The sequence below is a fragment of the Gallinula chloropus genome (assembly GCF_964237585.1).
Source record: "Gallinula chloropus genome assembly, chromosome: 26".
NCBI lineage: Eukaryota > Metazoa > Chordata > Aves > Gruiformes > Rallidae > Gallinula > Gallinula chloropus.
Window position 1 is genome coordinate 4,672,194 of NC_140111.1, and position 25,291 is coordinate 4,697,484.

Below are 25,291 nucleotides of genomic sequence, written 5' to 3' on the forward strand. Positions count from 1 at the left end.
GGCAGAAGGAGAAGAATGGGTCTAGGGATCTCTTTCTTTCTGGGCCAATTCTGCAGCCAGAGGGGACCCAGAAGCTGCCCTGTGACCTCCAACCTTCTCCAGTGGAGGCAGCTGGGGCAGTGTTGGATTTGGGATGTATGTTGTGGACAGTTGAACAAGGGCAGGAGGTGTAAGTGATGAGGGGGCATCAGTGGTACCTGAGTTGTGATGTACTCGTCTCTCAGTGATGCTCCCTGAGTGAAGTGGGATGTCCTCTTCTCCTGAAGGTCCTTGCTGGGCTCTGGGGGGAGGTCAGGAGGCTTTTTGTGGCCACAGGACCTCAACAATCATCAGCTCGAGGCATAGTGCCCAGGATGGGTGGTGCAGGGCTGGCCCAAGCCAAGAGCAGGTCAGAGTTGTCATGAAGTTCCCCCAACCAGGGGACCACAGGCATTCAGGCTGGTCTAGCATCTCCAGAGGTGAGAAGCCAGGTGAGCAGGCTGCTCCTCCCCCCTGTCCTCCTTGTACTGCTGGTGTGAGTGCAGCCACCTCCAACCTGCCTCCAGCACCCCAAGACCCAGGGCTGGGCTTCCTCTTGGCAGCTTGGGGTCGTGCCCATGAGGATCCCTGTCACCCAGTCCCCCAGTGCCCAGGGCCCCCCCTTCCATGCCCTGCTCTCACAGCCTTCATCCCACCATCACAGCCCTCCCCATGGGCAGGAGCTGGTATGGTCAGCCTTGTCCTTGCTTCTCCCTGGGGACAGAGAGCCACCACCCCCCTCATGTCAATCCCATCCTGCCCAGCCCTGCCTACTGCTCTGGATGAACTTGCCCTTGATGTGGGACATCCCACCCCAAGTCAGGAGAGACCGGGGTGGGACCTTTGACATCAAAACCTGGCCCAGCAGGCAGCCTGGGAACTGTCCTAGCTCCTGTCTCCCACCAGGCTCAGCCCATGCCTGGTCTCCTGCATGGAGGGGTGTGTGTGTGTGTCCCCTCTCCTGCCCTTCACCGCCTGGCTGGGATCCCACCCCTCGCACCCTTTTCCAGCTGTGGGTGGGAAGATGTTGGCAGCGTGCACATGGGTGCTCTGACAGCACCCAGGTTTCACCTTGGCATGTGGGCAGGATGCTCATGGTGGGATTCAGATGGACCCCTGCCCCACTGGCAGAGCCCATCCCTGGCCCAGGGCAGAGCTGAGTGAAAGCCCTGCTCCTCACCCATGGTCCTGGTGCCATCTCTCCTCCTGGGTGCGGTGTTGGGGTGTCAGTCCCCATCCCCACAGAAGGGGTGGCGATTCCTTCCCCCCCTGGAAACTGGGCTCTCAGGGCATGGGATGCAAAACACTTAATGAACCTGTGCAACGGAGCTTTGGAAAAGCAGAACGAACCCAAAATGTGGGTGACCCCGATTTCGGTGCCGCTGCTGCGCCGCCCGCGGCTCCTCTCTGCCCTCCCAAAGCCCTGGAGAGGATGGGGAGGGAGGACACGGCTCGGGACGTGGCGGCTCACGTGGGGCGCGTGTCCCCGGCTGGGGTTTGGGGTGGGTGGGATTGGTTGGGTGAACAGGTCTGGCACGTTCCCCTGGTCCCTGTGGTGGGGCTGGGTGTCTTGTCCTGACGCCGCGGCCGGTCCTGCCGAACAGGCTGTGCCGCGGGCGCCGGACGGATGCGGTAACGCTGGTGTCCTGTGTGTGTGTGGGGGTTTCCTGGACCAGGGTGGATCCTGGGGGCTTCGGGATCCCATCTGGGTCTGTCCTCCACCCACCCCTTGGCACAACTTGCTGCAGGTCTTTAATCTCCCCAGATCTCCCCAGATCCCAGTGGATCTCCCTGGATCCGAGTGGATCTCCCCACATCCTGGCGCATCTCCCCAGATCCCGGCAGATCTCCCTGGATCCTGCAGACCTCCCCAGATCCTGGTGGATCTCCCCAGATCCCAGAAGATCTCCCCGGATCCTGGCAGATCTCCCCAGATCCCAGTGGATCTCCCCGGATCCTGGCAGATCTCCCCAAATCCCAGCAGATCTCCCCGGATCCTGGCAGATCTCCCCAGATCCTGGTGGATCTCCCCAAATCCCAGCAGATCTCCCCGGATCCTGGCAGATCTCCCCAGATCCCAGCGGATCCCCCCCCAATCCCACCAGATCTCCCCGGATCCTGGCAGATCTCCCCAAATCCCAGAAGATCTCCCCGGATCCTGGCAGATCTCCCCAAATCCCAGCAGATCTCCCCAGATCCTGGCAGATCTCCCCAAATTCCAGCAGATCTCCCCCGATCCCAGCGGAGCGATGCGCTCCGTGTCCCGCAGTGCTCTGGGGCTGTGCTCCCTGCTGTGGGTGCAGCAGGAGCCGGGGGCAGACGCCTTGTGCAGGGGGCAGCTGGAGCTGGTGCCGATGGCGTGACGCGGGCCGCGCGTGGAGGATGCGCTGGGGAAGGTGGCGGTTGATGCGGCTCCCTTGGGAGAGCCGGCACATGGGTGCTGAGGGCAGCTCCAGCCCTGTGTGCCCCCCGCCCGCGGCACCCTTGGGTGATGTGGGTCTGCTCCGCTGGCTTGATCCTGGCCTGACCAAAGCTGGAGCATCCCAAGCCATCGGGATCTGTCCATCCTGGAAGGGCCGTTCCCTGCTTTGCTCTGGTGCTGGGCTCATGTCCCCACCCAGGGACTCTGCAGACCCAGTGTCACACACTCTGGAGGTGCCCTGCCCATGGGTGACATGAGTTTGCTCAGCCTCAGCTCTCTCCTTCCTGGTGTGGGGAGAGAGGAGAAGGGGGGGGAGGGAGCTCAACACCTCCTGGCCGCCCCTTAAAAACAAATTGTGAGGCAGCAGGTGAAAAGTGAAAGGTAAAAAAAATACAAGAATAAATGAAATAAGGGCTGAAGTGAAATGAAATGAGAGGAAGGAAAAGAAATAGAAATAAAAGGAAGGAAAAGAAATGAAAACAAAAGGAAGGAAAAGAAAATGAAGTAAAATAAAATAAATACATTAATAACTAAATAAAATAAATAATAAAACAAATTAGATAAGAGATAAAGTCAAATAAAAATAAAGTCAAATAAAAATAAAGTCAAATAATAAAATAATAAACTCTAATAAGCAAATAAAATGAATAATGAAGTAAATTAGATACGAGCTGAAGGAAAATAAGATAAAAAATAAGACCTAATAAGTAGATAAAATCAATAATAAAAGAAAATAAAGACATAGGCTAAAAATAAAGTAAAATGAAGAATAAAATCGAAATTGGAATGAAAAAAATGAAAGAATGACTAAATTAAATCGATTAATAACATCATAACCACAGACATTTAAAACCAGGTGAAACGCAGAGAAACCCGGGGGTCAGCACGGGGATAAATGAGAGTAAAATTAGAGAAATTAACTAAAATGAGCCGGGAGGGGCCGGGGTCGGGTCCCGCCCCGGTCCAAGGGGGGGGGCAGCAGGTGCCGGGGCCGGGCCGGGGCGGGCCGGGGGGGCGGGGGGAGGAGGCGGCGTGTTCAGCACGACAACGCCCCGGAGAACTTCCGAAGGCAGGAGAGCGGCAGCGGAGCCGGAGGGGAAGGTGCTGGTGGTGGGTGGGGGAAAGAAGCACCCACCGCCCGAGCCCAGCGCAGCCCGGCCCGGCCCGGCCCGGCCCAGCCGCAGCCCGGCCATGGGCAACGCGGCCGGGGGTATGGAAGGGGGGGCTACGGGACGGGACAGCCGGGACCCCCGGCTCCCTGTCCCCCCCCCCAGCGCTGCCACCGCCCCGCAGCCCGCCCGGCAGCCCATGCCCGGCCCCGCCGAGCTGGAGGAGCGATTCAGCCGCGTCCTGGTGAGTGGGGCTGGGCTGGGTGGGTGTGTGGGGGGGGATATCCACATGGACACCCACCCCGGCACCCTGCCCCGGGGCTTCCCGGCAGCGGCACCCTCGTGGGGACGGTCCTGCCGGTTCAGTTCTTGCGGCAGGGTTTGTATTCCGGCTGCTGGTCGTGAGCATCAGTGGAACGTTTCCTCTCCCGCCCGCTGCTCGGGGGATGCTCGGCCCTGCCCAGGGGAACCCCCCACCACTCCTGCTGTCGTGTTGGGGAGGGGGATCTGGCTCTCAGCTCTTGGGGTGACCCCGACTCTCGGGCACAGGGAGGGGGGGGGGATGTTCCGTCATGGCGAGGTGGCGGCAGGGCCGGGAGCTGGCAGCGTGCTGCAGGCAGCCGGTGCTGCGGATGTCAAAGCGTTCGGCTCACCTCCTCCTCCTCCTCCACCTCCTCCTTCTCCTTCTCCTCCTCCCCGCTGCTGTTTTCCCCCATGGAAAACAGCCAGCATCACTCCCGGCCTCCCCGGTTCCCGCTGTAGTGTGAGCAGCGGGTGATGCCGAAGCCGCGTTCCCGTGGGATTGGCAGCTCCTCCAAGACACTCGGAGCTGCGGGAGATCGGCTCCTGCTCCCTCCTCTCCGACCTTGAGCAGGGCCGGCCGCCCGTGACCTTCGCATCGGGCCAGGCACGGTCCCACCGCGGATGCTGGGACACGCTCCATCCCCTATCCCTGCCCTCCCCAAAGATGCTCCGTGGCAGAGAGTCAGGCTGGGGTGGGTTTGGGGAAAAGGGGGTGGTAGGGGGGGGGAAATTTGCTGCTTTAACCCCTCCATCCCCCAGTGAGAGGTGGAGCCCATGTGCCCACCCCGTGTCCCAGCGCTCCCCTAGGTGTGGGATGCTGGGATCTGCTTGGTGGGATCCACCACCCCGCTCCCAAGTGCAATTTATTTGGAAGCTTTAGTTAAGCTCCTGGTGTGGAGAAGGGGGTTATTTGGGGACGGGCATCGCTGCCGGAGCCGCTGCCGGCAGCGCCGGCTCAGCGTGGCCGCGGGGGGATGATGGCGAAGGGGGGTGGGGGGAATCCACATGGGACCCTGGAAATCCCCAAGGAGGGAGCTTGGTGCTGGGACACCCGTCGCTGGAGGGGTGGAAGGTGAAGGGCGGTGGCACCTGTGACAGCTCCCGGGTGACACAGGAGGGGATGGGTGGCTGGGGACCTTGGGGTGCTTCCGCTGCTGCTGCTGCTTTGAGGCCTCAGGAAGCGACGCTTTCCGCCGGGCTTGGGTGGTGGCAGGTTGGAAACCCTAACTGAAAAACCACCAAAAATGGGGGGAAAACACTGTTCCAGACCCCCCCCCCCCCCCCCCCCAGCTGGTGCCCGGTGCTCCTCTGTCCCCAGGGAAGGCCCCTTCCCCAGGCTGGGGGGACCCCAGGGGCTGTGCTTTGCCCAGACAGGAACCGGGGTATCTTGTGAAATCGTCTGTCCCAATCTCGCTTCCTCCTTCAGCCTGTTCCCTTCCCCCTTCTCATGGCTGTTGGGGTGGAAGGGGGGGGTTAGTGGGACCCCCAGGGTGAGGATCCCTTCACTTTCACCCACTCCAACCACTTCCTTTGACTCCAGATTTAATTTTCCCACCTCCTGGGTGCGTGAGGTCAGTGATGGAGCAGGAGGGGACGAGCTGGGAATCTCCTGATGGGGTGTTATCTGGACCTGGCACGTTGCCATGGTTACAGCGATGCTGTGAGAGCACGTTGGTGCAAACTGAGATTGGACTGGACATCCCAAACTGGGAGAGCTGGTGGGGCAAAGCCTGGAGGAAAAGCCAATAGTGGAGACTGGGAGATGCAAACTGCCACTGGGAAGGGGACAGATAAACCCACTGCAGGCTGAGAGATGGGGAATTTAGTGTTATTCCCCAAAAACTGGCTCCTTCCCAGCTAGGGCACCGTGGCAGATGCCTCTTTGGCAGAGCAATAGGAGGGTTGTCCCCATGCCAAGAAGTCTGGGATGCACAGAGGTGGCTTTTTGGGATGGAGTGGAGGAAGGAGAACGTCTTCGCTGCTGGGATGGGGATGCTTGGATGCCCCAGCTTGGATCATTTGGGATTCCCCCCCCTCCCCCCCCCTTTGCATGTCAAGAGGTAGCAATTGGGGTGCATATACATGATGTTGTGAGTTGGGGGTGCGGTGAAGTTCAGCTGGAGCCTTGGGGATGGGGGCTGCTCTGGCTGGGAAGTTCAGCTGGCAGGAGCTTTACTGCTGCTTCTCCCGGGATCTGGGGGAGAGAGAGCAGCGAACGTCACTGCTGCAGATGTTTGCAGATGTGCTGCTGGCCTTAGTGGTGGGACTGGTCACCAGTGAGCCCCAGCTGCGGGGTCGGCCTCAGCTCAACTGGGACAGCAAACTCATCCTCAGCGTTCTGCTGGATCGGTCCCCAGGCCGGTGCTGGTGTGGGGGCTGGGGCTGGCTGGGTGCCCTGGGGCTGCGGGGTGGGGGGTGTCCCCACGCGTGACGTGTGCCCTACACAGGGAGGGAAGTGGCCATTGGGCTGAGAGCGGCCGTGTGTGGCTGGATGGGGCCGTGGCTGTAAGAGGGGAGGGAGCATCGTGGCGTGGGGAACCCCTCTGGGTGACTGGATCTGTTCCCAGCTGATCCAGGAGAACATCCCGGCGCATGGATCCCCCCCCCCCCTGCGTGGGCCAGTGGTGGGAAAGTGGCCATGGTGGCTGGATCGGGCCCTTCTCCCCAGCCTGAGCAGGGAGCAGCTTCTGCTTGTGCTTAAAATAGAGCTGGGAGCAGCAGGCGGTGGCGGCTGCCCGGCCCCTCGCCCGCTCCTCGCAGGACCCGGCCATCGGCAGGGACACGTGTGCCCCATCCCCAGCACGTGCTGGGCCTGGGACCTGGCCTGATCCCGGGCTCCCTGCTGGGATGCACTGGTGCTGGGAGCATCACCCAGTCCTGGGTGGGGCTGATCCTGCTGGGTGCCTGGTGCTGAGAGGCAGGAAGGTGGATCTGCTGGTGGCTGGGGTCGCTGGAGGGGTGACTGGCACTGCAGGGACAGGCACATCCCCAACCCCCTTGGGCGATGGAGCATCCTGGCTGTGGGGTGGTCCCTCACCCACCAGCCCCGTGACCTTAGTCCTTCTCGTGGCCAAACTCCCAGTGGCATCTCCTAAACCACCATCTCAGGGCTGTTCCAACCCTTTCCCCATGCCCGATATCCAGACCAGGACACGCTCCCGTGCCAAGTGCCACCAGAACTTTCTACCCCCACCACGTGGGCGTGCACCACCCCCCCCACCCCAATGTGCCCCACAAACGCTGCTCCAGGGGTGCAGCCTGGGTTCTGCTGGAGCCCTTTGGTGTTTAACAGCAGCAGATGCTTCCAGAAAGGATGCTTTGACTTTGCTGTGCTGGGTGTTGGTGCAGAGCCTGGCTCCCCTCGGCTCTGCCCGCTCGCGTGCGGAGCCAGAAGAAGGTGGGGGGGGTAGGGGGGGCACCCAAAATAGCTCCGTCCTCCCGCCAGCGGCAGCCCCGGCGCTGTGGGTGCTGCTGATACGAAAACATCTCGTACCGGAAGATGATGTAGGTGGTGCTTTGCCTCACCCCAGGCTTAGTTTTAGGCGTAGGGTAAAGCCTGGCTCAACCCTGCACCCGGTGTTGGCGGAGCTGGGGGGGGGCCCAGCTTGGTGCTGGGTGCAGGTAGGGTGGCTCTGTGAGCTCTGGGGCACCTCGTGTCCCAGGAGAGTCGGTGGGGGATGTTTGGTGGCATCTGGCCAGTGAGGTGGTGGGCGCTCTGGTGCTGCTGGTGGGCTGGGTGGGGTGTGATGAGGGTGCTGGGAGGGGGCTGCTGAGGGCAAGTCCTTGTGGCACGTCCTTGTCTCCCTGAGGGGGAAGAGGAGGAGGAGGAGGGCTAAATCCTTCCTTGGCCACTTCCAGGTTGCTTGGCTGCTGCCCTGCCCCACATCTCCCACCCTGCCCCACATCTCCCACCCTGCCCCACATCTCCCACCCACACCCACAGCTCCCACCCAGACCACCGTGTCCCACCCACAGCCACAGGTCCCTCCCAGCCCCACAGCTCCCTCCCAGCCCCACAGGTCCCGCCCAGCCCCACACCTCCAGCAGCACAGGTCCCCCCCTGTCCCTGGCAGGAAACGAGAACCGGTTTCATCTTGGTGCTGCCGGCTGACGCAGGGACCACAACGGAGCCACTTCCTCCCCTGCACCACACGCCTGCCCGTGGCCACGCAGGACGAGGCACCACCCAGTCTGTGCCAAACTGGGCCACATCCTGCCACCGGCCCAGCCCGACCTGCCACGGGGGGGTCACAGGGCCTGGGGAGACACCCGGCTCCGTAGGGATGTCCTTGGTGTCCCCCTACCCTGCCTGCATCCCTAGGAGCCCATGGGAAGTCCTATCCCACCCTGTTTTTGCCAGGTCCCACTCCTGGAAGAGGTGGCCCATGGGTGCCACTGTCCCTTCCATGCTGAGGACACCCAGTGGTGCCCCATGGAGGGTTCCATGGGCGCTGCTGGAGCTCTGGGTGGGGTGGTTGGGTGCGTGGTCCCTCCCAGCACAACCCTGTCCCTTGGTGTCACCTTCCTGGAGGGGCTCCTCCATCCCAGGGATGGACCACAGGGCTGGGCCACCACAGCAGAGGGGACAGCTGGGTGCTGGTGCTGCCTTGGCCACCCCCAAGACCCACCCAGCAGCTTTGCAATGAGGTGATCCCTGACCCCACAGCCTAATCGCACCCTTCCCACCCAGCTCTCCCTGAGAGCCACCTCCCTCCAGGCCCAATCCAGCTGAGCGCTGGTTCCTCCCCACCCACATCTTCTGGCTTTGGCTTCTCATGGAAGCAGCTTGACAGGTCCTTGGTGGGGCTGGGCTGCAAGGTTTCTGCTCCTGTCCATCCCCCTGGCACCTCTCCTCTCCAACCTGCTCCTCCGTGGGCCACCAGAGCCCTGGGAGGTGCCTTCTCCCCGAGCCCATGGGTGCCCCAGGGGTGTGTGTGCACCCCACATCCCATCCTCAGCTCCTCTTTTCCTGGCACCACCAGGAAATGGGTCTTCTAAGCAATTGAATCAGGTGCTGGGTGTCCCATTAAAGGCTCTGCCGGTCACCCTTGGGGGTCCTGAGCACCCCAAAGGCTGGAGGTGCAGCCAGGGGCTCCTGCAGCCCCCGGACACGTTGCTGAGCGGTTTCGGCAGCCGCCTTGCGCTGCTCAAGGAGCGGAAACCACATCACGTCCTGCCGGGGTGGTCCCGGGGGGTGGCAGGGGCTGGGGTTGTGTAACAGTGGCCCAGGGAGGGATGTGGTGACACGCCAGCCCCTGCCCTGACATCGCGTCTCCAGAGGAACACTGATTTCACCAGTTGGGCTCCTCGCGTGCCCGCGGCCGGGGGGACTCGGGGGTGACTGTCACCCTGGAGCGGGTCCCTCAGCTGTGTCACCAGCCCCTGTCCTCAGCCCCAGGGGGTGGCTGAGGCTGGCAGCTCTGTGTGCTCATGACATGGATGGACAGGTCTAGTTTCCTCCCGCCACTTCCTGCAATTGACACCCCCTTCCCTCTGCTTTGGGGACCCCCCCAGGGGGGGGATGTTGCTGATGGGTACATGGCTGCAGGGGGTGCTGTCATCCTGGGAATGGTGGTGTCCCGACCTCCCACCAGTGTCCCCATCCTCCCAGTGATGGCCCCAATCTCCCACTGCTCCTCAAGGACCCTCAGTGCTGGGCCAGCAGTGGGTGCTACTGCCCCGGGGGGGGAGGGTTTGTTTTGGGGGTGCCATCCCCACCCTGACACCCATCACCCCACAGAACTCCATGAACCTGCCCCCAGACAAGATGAAGCTGCTCAATCAGTACGACAACGAGAAGAAGTGGGAGCTCATCTGTGACCAGGTGAGGTCGGGGTGTCCCCAGTGTCCCCAGCACCATCCCTGTCCCCAAGTGCCACCTGTGGCACTGGGCATCAACCCCTCCCACCCACATCCACCTCAGTTGGCGGTACAGCACCTGATTAGACAGGGGTGCAGCCTGGGGGGGTGGCACGGGGACACGGTGGCTGTCGTGGGGATGGTGGCACGTCCCCGTGCCGTGCGCGGGTGGCCCAGTTTCAGCCTCTCCCTGGGGCTTTAGGAGCGTTTCCAGGTGAAGAACCCACCGTCTGCCTACATCCAGAAGCTGAGGAGTTACTTGGAGACGGGTGGCGTAAGCAGGAAGGTGAGGGTCCCCCTTACACCCCCTGTCCCCATCCTGGGTCGGGCGTGGGGACGGTGCCAACGGCTCTCCCGGTCCCCCAGTTCAAGAGGCGAGTGCAGGAGTCCACGCAGGTGCTCCGGGAGCTGGAGATTTCCCTGAGGACCAACTACATCGGGTAAGAATGGGGATGTCCCCCCCCTGTCACCCAGGTGGTGCTGCTGCCGTCCCCAGTGGCACTAGGACAGGGGTTGATGTGCTGGTGGCGTCTGGATGGGGGTGATGTTGGGGTGTGGAGGCTGCTGGCATCATCCTGCCCCTCTGGGGGTGAGGATGGGGGTGCTGAGGCAGCCAGCTGGGATGTTGGTGCTGTGGGACCTGACCCCCCCACCCCCCTCCACTTTGGGACCTGCTGGGCGCCAGGATGGAGCTTGGCCCCCACCCATGGGGTCCCGGCCCCTCATGATGTGGTGGGTGCTGAGCTGTGGGTGCTGAGCTGTGGGTGCTGAGCCATGGGTGCCACCACCCAGGGCCAGGCTGTCCTGCCAGGGTGGTGGCAGCGGAGCCCTGGGGCTGTGTCCGTGGCGCATCGGGAGCGGGGTCACACTGGCACCTGCTGCCTCACACAGCCGCCAGCTCACGGTGCCACCTCATGTCCCCAGCGTGTCCCACCCTCCGTGGGCATCTCTGTCCAGGGGGTGACTTGGGTCAGCTTTAGGGGGGCTGAGAAGGGAGGGGGAGGGGGCTGGCAGAGCCACTGACCCCTTCCCCCCACACCAGTTGGGTGCAGGAGTTCCTCAACGAGGAGAACAAGGGGCTGGACGTGCTGCTGGAGTACCTCTCCTTCGCCCAGTGCTCCGTCGCGTACGTGTCACGTGTGTCCCTGTGTCCCCATGTCCCCTGAGGCTGGGACCAGCCTCCCCTGGGGCTCTGAGGGGCTGGGTGGGGGGGTTGGAGGGGGTCTGCTCTCCTCCATCATTGGGGTGATGGAGCTAAGGATGCTCCATGGCTGGGGTGGAGCTGAGCATCCCCACCATCCCCAGCCCTGGGGACCCTGGGGACCCTGCCCACACATACAGGGGGTGCCACATCTCACCCATCCCCCTCTGTGTCATCCCCCACCCCCCAGATACGACATGGAGAGCGCTGAGAACGGGAGCCCAGGCTCTGAGAAGGGCAAAGTCCAGGAGCGGTCGCTGGAGGACCTGAGCAAAACCAACTCCTCACCCCCCACCCAGGGCACCTCCAAAGTGCGGCACCTCACCGTTAGGTACAGCGTGGTCCCCCTGTGGCCCCCCATGTCCCCCTCCCCCCCCACCCTGCGCCGTGTGTGTCCCACCCTCCCCCCCCTCAACCCTCCCCTGCTCTCTGCCTCGCTGCATCCCCGGCCGCACCATGCTCGGGGAGGGGCTCAGCAGGGAGATGCAGGCCTGGGCCCAAACTGGGGTCCCCAGCGCTGGGGTGGGAGAGATGAAGCCACGTCCCCACGCAAGGGACAGATCCCACGGGGAGCTGGGATGGATCCATGTCCCCCCCTCCCCCTGCCAGCTCGGCACCACAACCGCCGTGGGATGGGAACCCCGTGGATACCCCCAAAGCAATTGGCGACGCTTGAGATTTTGGGGGAGCAAATTACACCCCCACCCCCCCCGGTTTAAAACTGGGGTGGGAGGAACGGGCCTGTGCGCCCCCCCACCCCCTCACTCCCCCCACCCCACCCCAAAGCCGGTGCTGGTGGCCGGTGGCTCTCGCTTGGCACCGCTCGCCCCTGCAGCCCCCCCCTCTAACCCTGCAGCCCCCCTCTAACCCCACAGCCCCCCTCTAACCCCACAGCCCCCCCTGTAACCCTGCAGCCCCCCCTCTAACCCCGCAGCCCCCCTCTAACCCCGCTCTTCTCTTGCACGCTGCCGGGGACGCGCTGCCGGTAGGTGTGACGGGGACACCCCCGCAGGACCCCGCTGCTGCTCACTGGCCACCAGGGACCCCCCCAATCCCCAGGGACACCCCACCATGGCCACCCTTGGGGGTCCATTGTCACCCACCAGCAGCTCTGGAGGCACTGGGGAAGGGGAGTGTGTGTGTGTGTGTGTGTCCATGTGTCCGTCCCAAAAGCCCCAGGGACAGGTCAGGGGTGACGTGGCGCTCGCAGGGGGGTCCCAGCTCTTGCCCCCCCCACCTCCCCAACCCGTGTCCCCGAGGCTGGGGGTCCCAGCAGCCCCCCCCCTCTCTCCCTCCTGTCCTGCAGGCTCTAACGCTGCTCCAGCTGCTGCCTCTCGAACCAGCACATCCACACCCTCCTGCGCCACGTCCACCCCAGCGTCCCCTGCAGCGCCCCGGGCAGCGATGGGGACAGTAGCCCCAGGTCACCCGGCAGCTCCTACGCGCCCCGGTGAGCCTTCCAGTCACCCCACCCCCCCCCCACCTCCTCCCCATCCCAAACCTCCATCCCACCCCCCCCCCCCCCCCCATCACCTCACCACCCCAAGGGCTTGTAGATGGGGCTGGACACGGGGTGTGGGGGGGGTGGTCTCAGTGGGGTTGAGTGTGTGTGTCCCAACTTCACTGCTGCCCCACGCTCTGCCCCCTCCCTGCTTGTGCTGCGCCCTCTCCCATCCCCCCTCCCTCTCCAAGCTCCCCCCCCCCCCTCCAGCCCCCCTGGCCCCCGCTCAGCCGCCCTCTCGCCCGGCCAGGCTGAACCCCTCGCACAGCAGGAAGGCGCTGAGGAACTCCCGCCTGGTCAGCCAGAAGGATGATGTCCACGTCTGCATCATGTGTCTCCGTGCCATCATGAACTACCAGGTGGGAGGGATGGGGGGATGGCATCCTTGGGGACCCACCCAGGGCTCCCCAAAAGCCTTCAGCCCCTGTGGGACTGTCTTTGAGGGCAGGGTTTGGGGTGGGATGTCTTCTCCATCTCCTTGCTCAACATCCTGCCTGGGGTGGGCCCGGCATGGGTGGGGGTGTCCCAAGGTCCTGGAGTACCCCAAGGTGGGGGCAGAGGACCACCCACCCCACTAATGCACTTCCCTCCCCCCCCCACCTGCCCCCAAGTCTGGCTTCAGCCTGGTGATGAACCACCCAGCCTGTGTCAACGAGATCACCCTGAGCCTCAACAACAAGAATGCCAGGTAGGACCTGTCCCCTGTCCCCCCTACCCTGTCCCCTCCCCTGCCCTGTGGCCGGGACCCCTCATGCCCCACATCTCCACAGGACCAAGGCGCTGGTGCTGGAGCTGCTGGCTGCTGTCTGCCTGGTCCGAGGTGGCCACGACATCATCCTGGCTGCCTTTGACAACTTCAAAGAGGTGAGTCCCCAGCAGAGAGGGACACGTGGTCCCCACGCTGACACCCAAGCACAGGCTGGCTTCGTGCCTCAGTTTCCCTACGTGTGGCATCATCAGGGCACCCTCCGCCCATCCCCTGACTGGCTTTGGGATGCTCCAGCCATTGGGCTTGCTGTCCCCCTGCCAGCCTGTGTCCCCAGGGCTCTGTCCCACTTAGCACCTGCCAGGGTTGGGATGGTGGCACTGGTGGGTGCCTCCTGCCCTGTCACCCCCACCCCCTTCCCAGGGTGCCCCCCCTGGCCCTCAGCTCCCTGCTCCCACCCCAGGTGTGCGGGGAGAAGAACCGGTTCGAGAAGCTGATGGAGTATTTCAGGAATGAGGACACCAACATCGACTTCATGGTGAGCAGCTGGTGGGGACGGCGCTCTGCTGTCCCCAGGGCACCATGTCCCCAGGGCACCATGTCCCCAGGGCACCGTGTCCCCAGGGGTGCCCCAACCACCACGCAGGGTGTCACCTCCCATGGGCTGCCCAACCAGTGGGGTGTCCCCAGGGAGTTGTGTCCTCCAGGGCTGCTGGGCCATCCCCAGGGCGCTGGGTGTCCCCTGGGCTGCTGAGTGCCTCAGTGTCCCCAAACGTCCCAGGCTGCCAAGCCACCTCAGTGTCCCCACACCACCATGTCCGCTGGGCTGCTGAGCCACCTTGCTGTCCCCAAGTGCTTCCAAGCCACCTCGCTTGATGTCCCCAAGCCATCATGACCCCAAGACTGCTGAGCACCTCAGTGTCCCCAAGCCATCATGTCCCCAGGGCTGCTGAGCACCTCAGTGTCCCCAGACCATCACGTCCCCAGGGCTGCTGAGCACCTCACTGTCCCCAAGCCATCACATCCCCAAGTGTTCCCAAGCCACCTCGCTGTCCCCAATCCACCGTGTCCCCAGGGCTGCTGAGCCACCTCGCTGTCCCCAAGCCATCACATCCCCAAGAATGTCAACCCACCTCGCTGTCCCCATGCCCCCAGGGCTGCTGAGCCACCTCCATGTCCCCACACCACCACATCCCCTGTGCTGCTGAGCCACCTCACTGTCCCCAAGCCATCATGTCCCCAGAGCTGCCGAGCCACTGGTCCTTCCCCCAGTCCACGTGTCCCCAGAGCTGTGGAGCCACCTCAGGTTCCCCAGCGGCGCCGTGTCCCTGAGGGCCACCAACCCACCGTGTGGCCCTGGGGGCACCGTGTCCCCAAGGACCGCCGTGCCGCGGTGGCCGCGCTGAGCCCTGCTGGCCCCGCAGGTCGCCTGCATGCAGTTCATCAACATCGTGGTGCACTCGGTGGAGAACATGAACTTCCGCGTCTTCCTGCAGTACGAGTTCACCCACCTGGGGCTGGACCACTACCTGGAGGTGGGAGACCCCCCACAGCACCCTGGGGATGATGGGGGTTTAGGGGGGTGGGTGGGTTGGACCACTCCCTGGAGATGTGAGACCTCACAGCACCCTGGGGATGCTGGGGGTTTATGGGGGTGGGTGGGTTGGACCACTCCCTGGAGGTGGGAGACCCCCCACAGCACCCCAGGGATGCTGGGGGTGAGTGGGGGGGGGTGGGTTGGACCACTCCCTGGAGGTGGGAGACCCCCCAGCACCCTAGGGATGCTGGGAGTGGGTGCGGTGGACCACTGCCTGGAGGTGGGAGACCCTGCACAGCACCCCGAGGATGCTGGGGGTGGGTGGGTGGGTTGGACCACTCCCTGGAGGTGGGAGACCCCCGCAACACCCCGGGGATGCTGGGGGTGGGTTGGACCACTCCCTGGAGGTGGGAGACCCCCCACAGCACACCAGGGATGCTGGGGGTTTGGGGGGGTGGGTGGGTTGGACCACTCCCTGGAGGTAGGAGACCCCCCACAGCACCCTGGGGACACTGGGGGTTTGGGGGGGTGGGATGGACCACTCCCTGGAGGTGGGAGACCCCCCAGCACCCCGGGGATGCTGGGGCTGGGCTGGACCACTTCCTGGAGGTAGGAGACCTCACAGCACCCCAGGGCTGCTGGGGGTGCGTGGGCTGGACCACTACCTGGAGGTGGGAGACCCCCCAGGACCTCGGGGATGCTGGGGGTGGGTTGGACCACTCCCTGGAGGTGGGAGACCCCCCCAGCACCCTGGGGATGCTGGGGCTGGATTGGACCACTCCCTGGAGGTGGGAGACCCCCCAGCACCCCGGGGATGCTGGGTGTGGGTGGGCTGGACCACTACATGGAGGTGGGAGACCCCCCACAGCACCCTGGGGATGCTGGGGCTGGATTGGACCACTTCCTGGAGGTGGGAGACCTCACAGCACCCCGGGGATGCTGGGGGTTGTGGGGGCTGGGTGGGTTGGATCACTACCTGGAGGTGGGAGACCCCCCCAGCACCCCGGGGATGCTGGGGTTGGGTGGGTGGGTGGGTGCTGTGGTGGGGTTGGGGGGCTTCCCCCACTGACCGTGCCGGTGCCGTGGCAGACCCTGCGCCTCACGGAGAGCGACAAGCTGCAGGTGCAGATCCAAGCCTACCTGGACAACGTCTTCGACGTGGGGTCCATGCTGGAAGACTCAGAGACCAAGACAGCCGTGCTGGAGCACATGGAGGAGCTGCAGGAGCACGTCAGCCAGGTGGGCCGTGGGCACGTGGGCAGGAGCTGCTGACGCACGGCCCCGAGGGAGGGACAGGGCTGGGGGGCTGGGGAGGGGGGAGGCTGAGCCGGCGTCTCCTCCTTGTCTCTCCCACAGCTGACAGAGAAGCTGCAGGATGCAGAGAACGACTCCATGGCCAAGATAGCGGAGCTGGAGAAGCAGCTGAGCCAGGCGCGGCGGGAGCTGGAGGCGCTGCGGGTGAGCACCCATGGGTGCTGCCGGAGGAAGGGGATGGGGATCTTGGTGGTGGTGGTGAGGGGGGGTGTTTTGGGTGGTGGATGGAGGGGCACTGATGATGTGCTGGGACTTGTCACCGCCGCAGGAGCAGCTGAGCCCACCGAGGCCACCCAGCCCGCCGGCCCTGCAGCCCCAGGAGGGCTACCGGCTGGCGCTGGAGCGGCGGCTGGCGGAGCTGGAGGAGAAGGGGCTGGTGCAGATCCTGCGTGGGCCCGATGGAGACGTCGCCATCCAAATCGTCCCCGTTGTCATAGAAACCCCGGCAGCCCCCGTGGTTACCGGAGATGCCACCGGAACCGGCACCGGCACCGCTACCGGCACCGCCGATGCCACCGGCACAGGTACCGTGGGTGTGGGGGGATGGTGGCGACCTGGGATGTCCCCTTCCCAGTGGGGACACTGATGTGGAGGAGGGGTGGCAGTGTGTCTCTGGGCAGGGAAACTGAGGCAGGGCACAGGGCTGTGCCTCTGGGCAGGGAAACTGAGGCAGGGAGACTGAGGCAGGGCCCTGGGCTGTGCCTCTGGGTAGGGAAACTGAGGCAGGGCGCAGGGCTGTGCCTGGGGATGCCGAATCGCTCGGTGGCAGAGGGGACACAGTGGTGGCACCGTGTCCTGTGCTGCCGCCTGCTCACCCACCTCTTCTTTCCATTGCAGATGCTCCAGTCCCGGCCCCATCTCCCCCCCCAGCACCCGCTGCCTCCCCAGTATCCCCCCCTCCACCCCCACCTCCCCCCCCACCCCCACTGCCAGGGGCTGAGCCCGGCCCCCCGCTGCCCCCCCCACCCCCCCTGCCTGCAGGCACTGCACCCCCTCCAGCCCCCCCGCTCCCCGGTGCCCAAGTGCCCCCTCCACCACCTCCACTGCCGGGGGGACAGGAGGGTCCCATCCCCCCACCTCCACCGCCCCCACCCCTCGGTGGGGAGGTCCCAGCTGCGCCAGGTGCCCCTCAAGCCACTGGTGGTTCAGGTGAGTGGGGCCCAGGGGTGGTGGGGGATGTGCTGGGGGCACCCTGGGGTGGGTTTGGGACCCCCTCCCCACGCAGTGACACGGTGTCCCCCCCCCTGTGCCCCCGCAGTGAAGGTGAAGAAGCCCATCCAGACCAAGTTCCGCATGCCTGTCTTCAACTGGGTGGCTCTGAAGCCCAGCCAGATCGACGGCACCGTCTTCACCGAGCTCAACGATGAGAAGGTGCTGCAGGTAAGGATGGGGGGGGGGGGGGGGGGGGCATGGGGGGTGCAGGCCAAAACCCACGCTGGGGTTGCCCCCCTGCCCTCCCTGCACCCGTGTGTGGTGTCATGGAGCTGCTGGAGGAGGGACAGGGGGAGGGACAGCTTGGGATCTGCTGTGCTTCTCCTGTCCCCCATCCTTGTCCCTTACCTCCATCCTCACCCTCACATCCTGTTCATGTCTTCCTCATCTTCATCCTCAGGTCCCTTCATCCCCTCCTTGCCCCTTCCCTGTCCCCTTGTCCTGTCCCCTTGCTCCATCCTCATCCCTTCGACTGGATTTCATCCCCTTGCTCCATCCTCATCCCTTTGACTGGACTTCATCCCCTTGCTCCATCCTCATCCCTTCGACTGGACTTCATCCCCTTGCTCCATCCTCATCCTCTCACTCCTCTCCCCCTTGTTGGGGTCTTCTGGCCCCATCCTCATCCCAGCTGTCCTGCGTCACCTCCCTGCCGTGCCCTCAGCCCTGTCTCCCCACAGGAGCTGGACATGAGTGACTTTGAGGAGCAGTTCAAGACCAAAGCACAGGGCCCTGGCGTGGACATCAGCGCCCTCAAGGTGAAGGCCACGCAGAAGGCTCCCAGCAAGGTCACCCTCATGGAGTCCAACCGGGCCAAGAACTTGGCCATCACCCTCCGCAAGGGCGGCCGCAGCATCCAGGACATCTGCACGGCCATCGAGACGTGAGTGGCCTCCCCGTGACGGGAGGGACCCCCCAGCTGTGCCGGGGGCTTGGGAAGGCAGAGGGTGCGCTGGGGTTGGAGGAGAGATGGCACCTGGCTGGGGGGATGGAGGGCTGGGGGAGGAAGGTTCTGGAGCCAGGCTGGGAGAGCTGGGCTGGCTCAGCGCGGAGAAGAGAAGCTGCTTCTGGGGAGAGCTCCCAGCCCCTTCCCATCCCTCGAGGGGCTCCAGGAGAGCTGGAGAGGGGCTGGTGCCCAGGGCAGGGAGGGCCAGGCCCAGGGGAACGGCCTTCAGCTACAGGAGGGGGATGGAGAGGGGCTGGGAGGCAGAAATCCTTCCTGGGGAGGGGGGGTCCCTGGCACAGGGTGCCCAGAGAAGCTGGGGCTGCCCTGGGATCCCTGGCAGGGTTCAAGGCCGGGTTGGATGGGGCTTGGGGCACCTGGGGCTGGGGGAGGGGTTGTCCCTGCCTGTGGCAGTGGGGCACTGGAGGGGGCTGTGATGTCCCTTCCCACCCAAACCAGTTTGGGATGCTGGGATGCCATGAACCAGCCATGGGGATGGAGGGATGCAGGGACCAGCAGGGTGCAGAGGATGCTGGAACCCAACCGTGTGCGACGGTGAAGCTGAGAGACCCGCTGCAGGGTCTGACAGCGCCGGGGGTGTCCCACCACCCACAGGTATGACCAGCAAGCCCTGAGCTTGGACTTTCTGGAGCTGCTGCTGCGTTTCCTGCCCACGGAGTACGAGCGGACGCTGATCGGGAAGTTCGAGCGGGAGCAGCAGCCGCTGGAGGAGCTGTCGGACGAGGATCAGTTCCTGATCCGCTTCAGCAAGATCCCCCGCCTGGCCGAGCGCATGAACGTCATGATCTTCCTGGGCAACTTCAGCGACACGGCCCAGCTGCTCATGCCGGTGGGTGGCGAGGGGGATGGAAACGGGGGTGGGGGGTGCTGTGAGAGGGGGGGTGGCATCCTGCAGCCAGACACACAGGCTTCTCCTCCCCCTCACCCCCCCACAGCAACTCAACGCCGTCATCGCTGCCTCCATGTCCCTCAAGTCCTCCAGCAAACTGCGCAACATCCTTGAGGTGAGGAGGGTGGGGTGAGCTGGTCTTGATGGGGTGGGGGGTGGGGGGTCGCATTCAGGATGGGATGGGTGCTGGGGGGGGGTATAGGGCTGGGCTCAGCCCCAGCAGCGGGGTGGGGGGAGAGGTGGAGGGGGGGATACTGGGGATGCTGGTGCCGAGGTGGGAGATGGAGCCAGGTGAAGGTGGAGGGGGGATACCAGGGAGGCTGGTGCCGAGGTGGGGGATGGAGACAGGTGGAGGTGGAGGGGGGATACCGGGGAGGCTGGTGCTGAGGTGGTGGATGGAGCCAGGTGGAGGGAGGGATACCAGGGAGGCTGGTGCCGAGGTGGGAGATGGAGCCAGGTGGAGGTGGAGGGGGGATACCAGGGAGGCTGGTGCCGTGGTGGGGAATGGAGCCAGGTGGAGGTGGAGGGGGGATACCGGGGAGGCTGGTGCCGAGGTGGGGGATGGAGACAGGTGGAGGTGGAGGGGGGGGGATACTGGGGAGGCTGGTGCTGAGGTGGGAGATGGAGCCAGGTGGGAGGTGGAGGGGGGATACTGGGGAGGCAGCAGGTGCTGGGGGGGGCAGATGGGGCCGGGGCTGGAGCATCTGCAATGGAAAGAAGAGGTGGGTGAGCAGGCGGCAGCAGCAGCGCAGGACACGGTGCCAGCACCACATCCCCTCTGCCACCGAGCAGCTGTGCCACCACTGTGCCTCCTCGGGGTGCCCCACCCGTGCCGGGTCGTGTCTCTAAGCCCTGGTGTCTCCACAGATTGTCCTGGCCTTTGGGAACTACATGAACAGCAGCAAGCGTGGGGCAGCCTACGGCTTCCGGCTCCAGAGCCTCGACGCGGTAGGTGGGCACCAGGCTGCCTGGGGTGCTGGTGGGTTGGGGGGCACCGGCATCACCCAGGGACCACCCTCAGGGATGGGGGGGACATGGGAACCTGCTGCGGGTGGAAGGACGCAAGGACCAGCTGTAGGGATGGAGGATGGGATTGAGCTCTGGGGGTGGAGGGACCATCTGTTTGGAGAGGCCCGTGGAGCAGCTGTAGGGGTGGAGGGAGCAGCGTGGGGATGGACGGACACGGGGATTGGTTGTGGGAGTGGAGGGATGAAGGGACCATCTCTAGGGCTGGAGAGGCTTGGGGAGGAGCTAAAGGGATGGGGGTAGAGGAGAACTAGTTGTGAGGTTGGGAAGGTGCAGAGACCAGGTGTGGAGGGATGGGAACCAGCTGTGGGGCTGGGGAGATGCAGGGAGCAGCGTGAGGATGGAGGGATGCAGGGACCAGCATGAGGATGGAGGGATGCAGGGACCAGCGTGAGGATGGAGGGATGCAGGGACCAGCATGAGGATGGAGGGATGCAGGGACCAGCATGAGGATGGAGAGATGCAGGGACCAGCATGAGGATGGAGGGATGCAAGGACCAGCTGTGGGGCTGGGAGATGCAGGGAGCAGCGTGAGGATGGAGAGATGCAGGGACCAGCTGTGGGGCTGGGAGATGCAGGGAGCAGTGTGAGGATGGAGGGATGCAGGGACCAGCATGAGGATGGAGGGATGCAGGGACCAGCATGAGGATGGAGGGATGCAGGGACCAGCAGTGAGGATGGAGGGATGCAGGGACCAGCGTGAGGATGGAGGGATGCAGGCACCAGCCATGGGGCTGGAGTGCCACCAGAGCCTGCCCTGAGCAGGGCTGAGGTGGGGCAGCAGGACGTGGGCTGGGGTTGACTCTGCTCTCTCCCAGTTGCTGGAGATGAAGTCGACAGACCGCAAGCAAACGCTGCTGCACTACCTGGTGCGGGTGATCACAGAGAAGTACCCCGAGCTGACCGGCTTCCACACCGAGCTGCACTTCCTCGACAAGGCAGGCACAGGTACCACCCATGGGTCCCGGGCTGGGGGGGGTCAGGGCAGCTGCAGCCCTGGTGCAGGAGCTTTGGGAGCCTGTCCTGACCCCTCCACTCCACTCCCCTGCCCCGCAGTGTCCCTGGACAGCGTGTTGCAGGACGTGAGGAGCCTGCAGCAGGGGATGGAGCTGACCCGCAAGGAGTTCATGCGGCAGGACGACAGCACCGTGCTCAAGGACTTCCTCAAGGTCAACTTGGAGGTGATGGAGAAGCTGCAGGCCGACAGCAAAACTGCCAAGGTGGGTGCTGGGGGTGGGATGGGGTCGTGAAGCCACACTGGGTACCCCGAGTCCCACGTGGGGACACCCTGGGGTGCACTCTGCTCACACCTCTGCCCCAGGGGAGAGGCTCGGGGTGGGATGCTGGTGTGGTGGGCGATGGGTGTTGGACTGGGGTGTCTCTGCCCGCAGGAGGCGTATGAGTCGGCTGTGGAGTATTTTGGGGAGAACCCCAAGACCAGTCCCCCCACCACCTTCTTCCCCATGTTCATGCGCTTCATCAGAGCCTACAAGGTAGGAGGGGGTGTGGGGGGGTGCCCTGTTTCTGGGTTTGGGAGGAGATTTGGGGTTGGGGGGGGTCTGACCCTCAGCAAAAGCCAAATGTGAGACTGGGGGCACGTGAGGCACAGAGATGCTGGCTGGGTGCTGCCCTTCGGGCTGGGGGGGATGCTGGAGAGGGGTGGGGGGCTGCTGAGGGGAGGAGGTGGGGTGCTGTGGTCCCTCAGCAGGACACCCCTGGCTCAGCACACACTCCCTGTGCCTCTCCCCAGAAAGCAGAGCAGGACATCGAGCTGTGGAAGAAACAAGAGGCTGCAGCCAAAGAGACAGAATCCAGCCCCCCCAGCAGCAAGGACCAGCCCGAGGTGGGTCCCCATGTGCCCCCTGCTACCTTGGGAAGGGTGAAACAAGCCCTGGTGAGGGAGAGCTGGGGTGGGGGAGCACCCCATCTCCTTTGGGGTGCAGGGGGAGGCCACGCTGTTCACCCTGCACTGTCCCCACCTGCAGCTGCCCCCCCAGAAAGCCAGGAGGCAGCAGATGGACATGATCGCCGAGCTGAAGAAGAGGCAGATGGTGAAGGAGCCGCTCATCTACGAAGGGAAAGACGGGGCCATCGAGGACATCATTTCAGGTGCGAGGCTACTGCGGGGGGGTGGCCAGGCATCCCCCCTGCAGCCCTCTGGGGTGGGGCTGTGGAGCAGGAGGGTCACCAAGCCCTGTGATGGGGACCAAACCCACCCGTAACAACTTCGCATCCCTTCGTAAAGCTGCCGAGCGCTCTCTGCCCTGTCTCACGGCTCTTCCTCCTCTTCTGCTTCTTTCTCCTCCCTCCTCCTCCTCCTCCTCCTCCTTTTCCTCGCTGGTCTCTCTGGATTGCTCTGCTCAGCTCTGAAAACTGTTCCTTTCACGGCCCGGACGGGCAAGCGCTCGTCCCGGCTCTTCTGCGACGTGAGCTTCAACGAGGAGAGTCCTCTGTAGGTAACGTGGGCTGGGGGCTTGGCCTTGCACCCCACCCCCCCCAGGCTTCTCACCCAGCATCACCTCCGGCTGCGGGGCAGATTGGCCCCCGTGCTGACAGCCAGCCCGGAGCATCATCGTGCTGACAGCCAACAGCATCAGCCCCACAGCAAGGGCTGGGGGGGGGCACCAAAGAAGCTGAGGGATGGGGTCACCCAAGGTGGGTGGTTCATCGTGCTGACACCCAACAGCATCAGCCCCACAGCAAGGGCTGGGGGGGGGGCGCACCAAGGAAGCTGAGGGCTGGGATCACCCAGGGTGGGTGGTTGTGGCTCCTGGCTCTGCGTGCCGTGTGTCGGGCTTCTCCTGAGCATCCTGACCCGAAGTGGGGGGACTGCTGGGCGGTGCTGGGTGCTGCACCCCAGCCTGTGGTGGGATGGAAGGTGCAGCTCAGCCCTTTGCCCCCCCTGCAGATCTGCGGAACAACCCTTACCGCCGTGCCGACAAGGGCCGCGGCAGCGCCAAGAAGCGGGTGGCAGGGCAGTGCCTGCAGGCGACGCCGGACATCTCGCTGTGACCGGCGCCGTCCCTGCAGCTGCCAGGACCGGGGCAGGACCATCCCCTCACCCCCGATGCAGCCGGGACCGCAGGACATCAACCCGCAGGCTTGGGATGGCGCGGGGGGCGCAGGGACAGTGCCCGCTCCGAGCTGCGGCAGCCGCTTAGCGTGCCAGCGCCCACCCCGCATGCCCTTGGGGCTGGCGCAAGGATCCCCCGGCGCTTGCTTAGCAGAGCCTCTGAGCATCGCTCCTCCACGCTGGTGGGGCTGGGGGACCCTCCTGGCTATGGGCAGGATGGGTCCCAACTTGCCCTGGATGGAGCAGAGGGGCTGCCCCATCCCTGCCCCAGGGCTGCTCCTACCTGTGGGCAGCCCTGTGCTCTTCAGCTTGCTGGTGCCTTGGATTTCCCGCTGCAGGAGGGGAGCGGGGCTGTGAGCCAGGGGCTCAGGGGTCCCTGTGCATCCCCCTTGGCCTTGCCCAGCCCTTCCAGGCCCGTGTCCTCTGCTGCAGAGCCGAGCAGGCACGGGCTGCGCCTCCTTTCCAGCGAGGAGCCTGCTGCAAAGATCCCACCCTGGGCACTTCCCGTACCCCAGGAGCTGGCAGGGGTGCTATTTTACAGCGATTTTTATGTCTTCCTTAAAATTTCTCTGTGCTATGGGAGCAGGGACTGGAACACCCATACAGAGGGGCTGCCTGGGACCCCGAGGTTGTGGGGAGCAGCACTGGGCTGTTCGTCCCCCACCCAGGAGCTGTGACAGTCGGAAGCAGGGTCATGGAATCACTGTCCTTGGGGCCTCTGAGATGGTTCCCAGTGCTGCCCATCGCATCCCCGGCATCCACTGTCTGGGCTGGAGCCTCTCAGAGATGCCCAGTGAGCCCTGGGGGAGCCAGAGGGTGCTCCCAGTAGCCATGAGTGTGCAGGATGCTGCAGGCAGCGGGTGCTCGCCAGTCTCCAGCCCCAACAGCAACCACCAGGAACCCAAAGTGCTGCTGGGTGGCTGCTGAAAGGCCAGAGAGTTCCTCAAGCCTCCAAATAACGCCCCAGACCCCCATTCCTCCCCTGCCCCGCTGTGGATACCCCACCCACACTGCTGCCATGACCCCGTTAACGCATTCACTTCGCTGACCAGCCCCCTGGGTGGGCCCCGCGTGCCCCCGCCAGCCCCCAGGCTTCAGAGCGGGGTTTAGGCCTCGCCGTGCGCTGAGCAGCCGCCGCTTCCTGCTGTAATTAAGCTAAGCGCCGGCCCCCAGGAGCTCTGAGGGGAGGGAGGGGAGGGAGGGGGGGCCCCGAGGTTAAGTTATAAAAAGCCTTTCAAGCCAGAAATGTCACCTGCTCCTTTGTATACATTATTTTTATAAACCTGTTTAATCTGAAGCAGAACTGGCAATAAAACGAGTGTGAAGGACCGAGCGCCTGTCTGGGGGCAGCTTTGTGTGTGGGGAGGCTGGGACAGAGGGATGGACAGACCGAGGGACTGGCTGCTCCTCTGCTAACACTGCCTGGGTAAGGAGAGCAATTTGAGGTGGGAGATGGATTTCTGGCTGGTCCTGCTGGCAGCAGGGGGCAGGTGAGCCCCTCCCTGCAGTGCTGTGTCCAGCTCTGGGGTTCCCAACATAAGGGGGACATGGAGCTGTTGGAATGGGCCCAGAGGAGGCCAGGAAGATGATCAGAGGGCTGGAGCCCCTCTCCTGTGAAGCCAGGCTGAGAGAGTTGGGGTTGTTCAGCCTGGAGAAGAGAAGGCTCCAGGGACATCTTACAGCACCTTCCAGTCCCTGAAGGGGCTACAGGAAACCTGGGGAGGGACTTTTAGAAGGGCCTGGAGTGACAGGACAAGGGGGAAGGGTTTAAATTGGAAGGGGGGAGATTTAGATTGGATATTAGGAAGGAATTCTTCACTCTGAGGGTGGGGAGGCCCTGGCACAGGGTGCCCAGGGAAGTGGTGGCTGCCCCATCCCTGGCAGGTTCAAGGCCAGGGTGGATGGGGCCTCGAGCAGCCTGGGCTGGGGAGAGATGCCCCCATGGCAGGGGTTGGGACTTGATGGTCTTTAAGGTCCCTTCCAGCCCAAACCAGTTTGGAATTCTGGAACATCCCATCCAGTTACCTGACTGGGATGTCCTCAGTCAGGTAACTTCAGCCTCTGCTCAGCTCTGCAGCCTCTTCCAGGGTGATGTAACAGGTGAAACCAGGGCCTGCAGCTCCTCCATGGGCCAGCCCTGCTTCTCACTGGCCCTGA

General features: G+C 64.2%; 1 protein-coding gene across 1 annotated transcript; it reads left to right on the forward strand.

Annotated features, from left to right (window-relative positions):
* The first annotated feature begins 3,565 nt into the window (after window positions 1-3,565).
* On the forward strand, window positions 3,566-24,447 carry FMNL1 (formin like 1). The gene is given in 28 exon segments (XM_084275310.1): window positions 3,566-3,793; window positions 9,593-9,676; window positions 9,914-10,001; window positions 10,004-10,151; window positions 10,754-10,837; window positions 11,103-11,243; window positions 12,664-12,772; window positions 13,025-13,101; window positions 13,184-13,277; window positions 13,583-13,657; window positions 14,544-14,654; window positions 15,746-15,895; window positions 16,013-16,114; window positions 16,239-16,494; window positions 16,808-17,119; window positions 17,229-17,350; window positions 17,863-18,065; window positions 18,741-18,975; window positions 19,082-19,150; window positions 19,903-19,983; window positions 20,880-21,009; window positions 21,118-21,281; window positions 21,453-21,554; window positions 21,812-21,904; window positions 22,047-22,170; window positions 22,426-22,513; window positions 22,970-23,177; window positions 23,180-24,447. Coding segments are annotated over 28 exon segments (3,924 nt in total). The 5' UTR covers window positions 3,566-3,631; the 3' UTR covers window positions 23,492-24,447.
* Window positions 24,448-25,291: the final 844 nt, after the last annotated feature.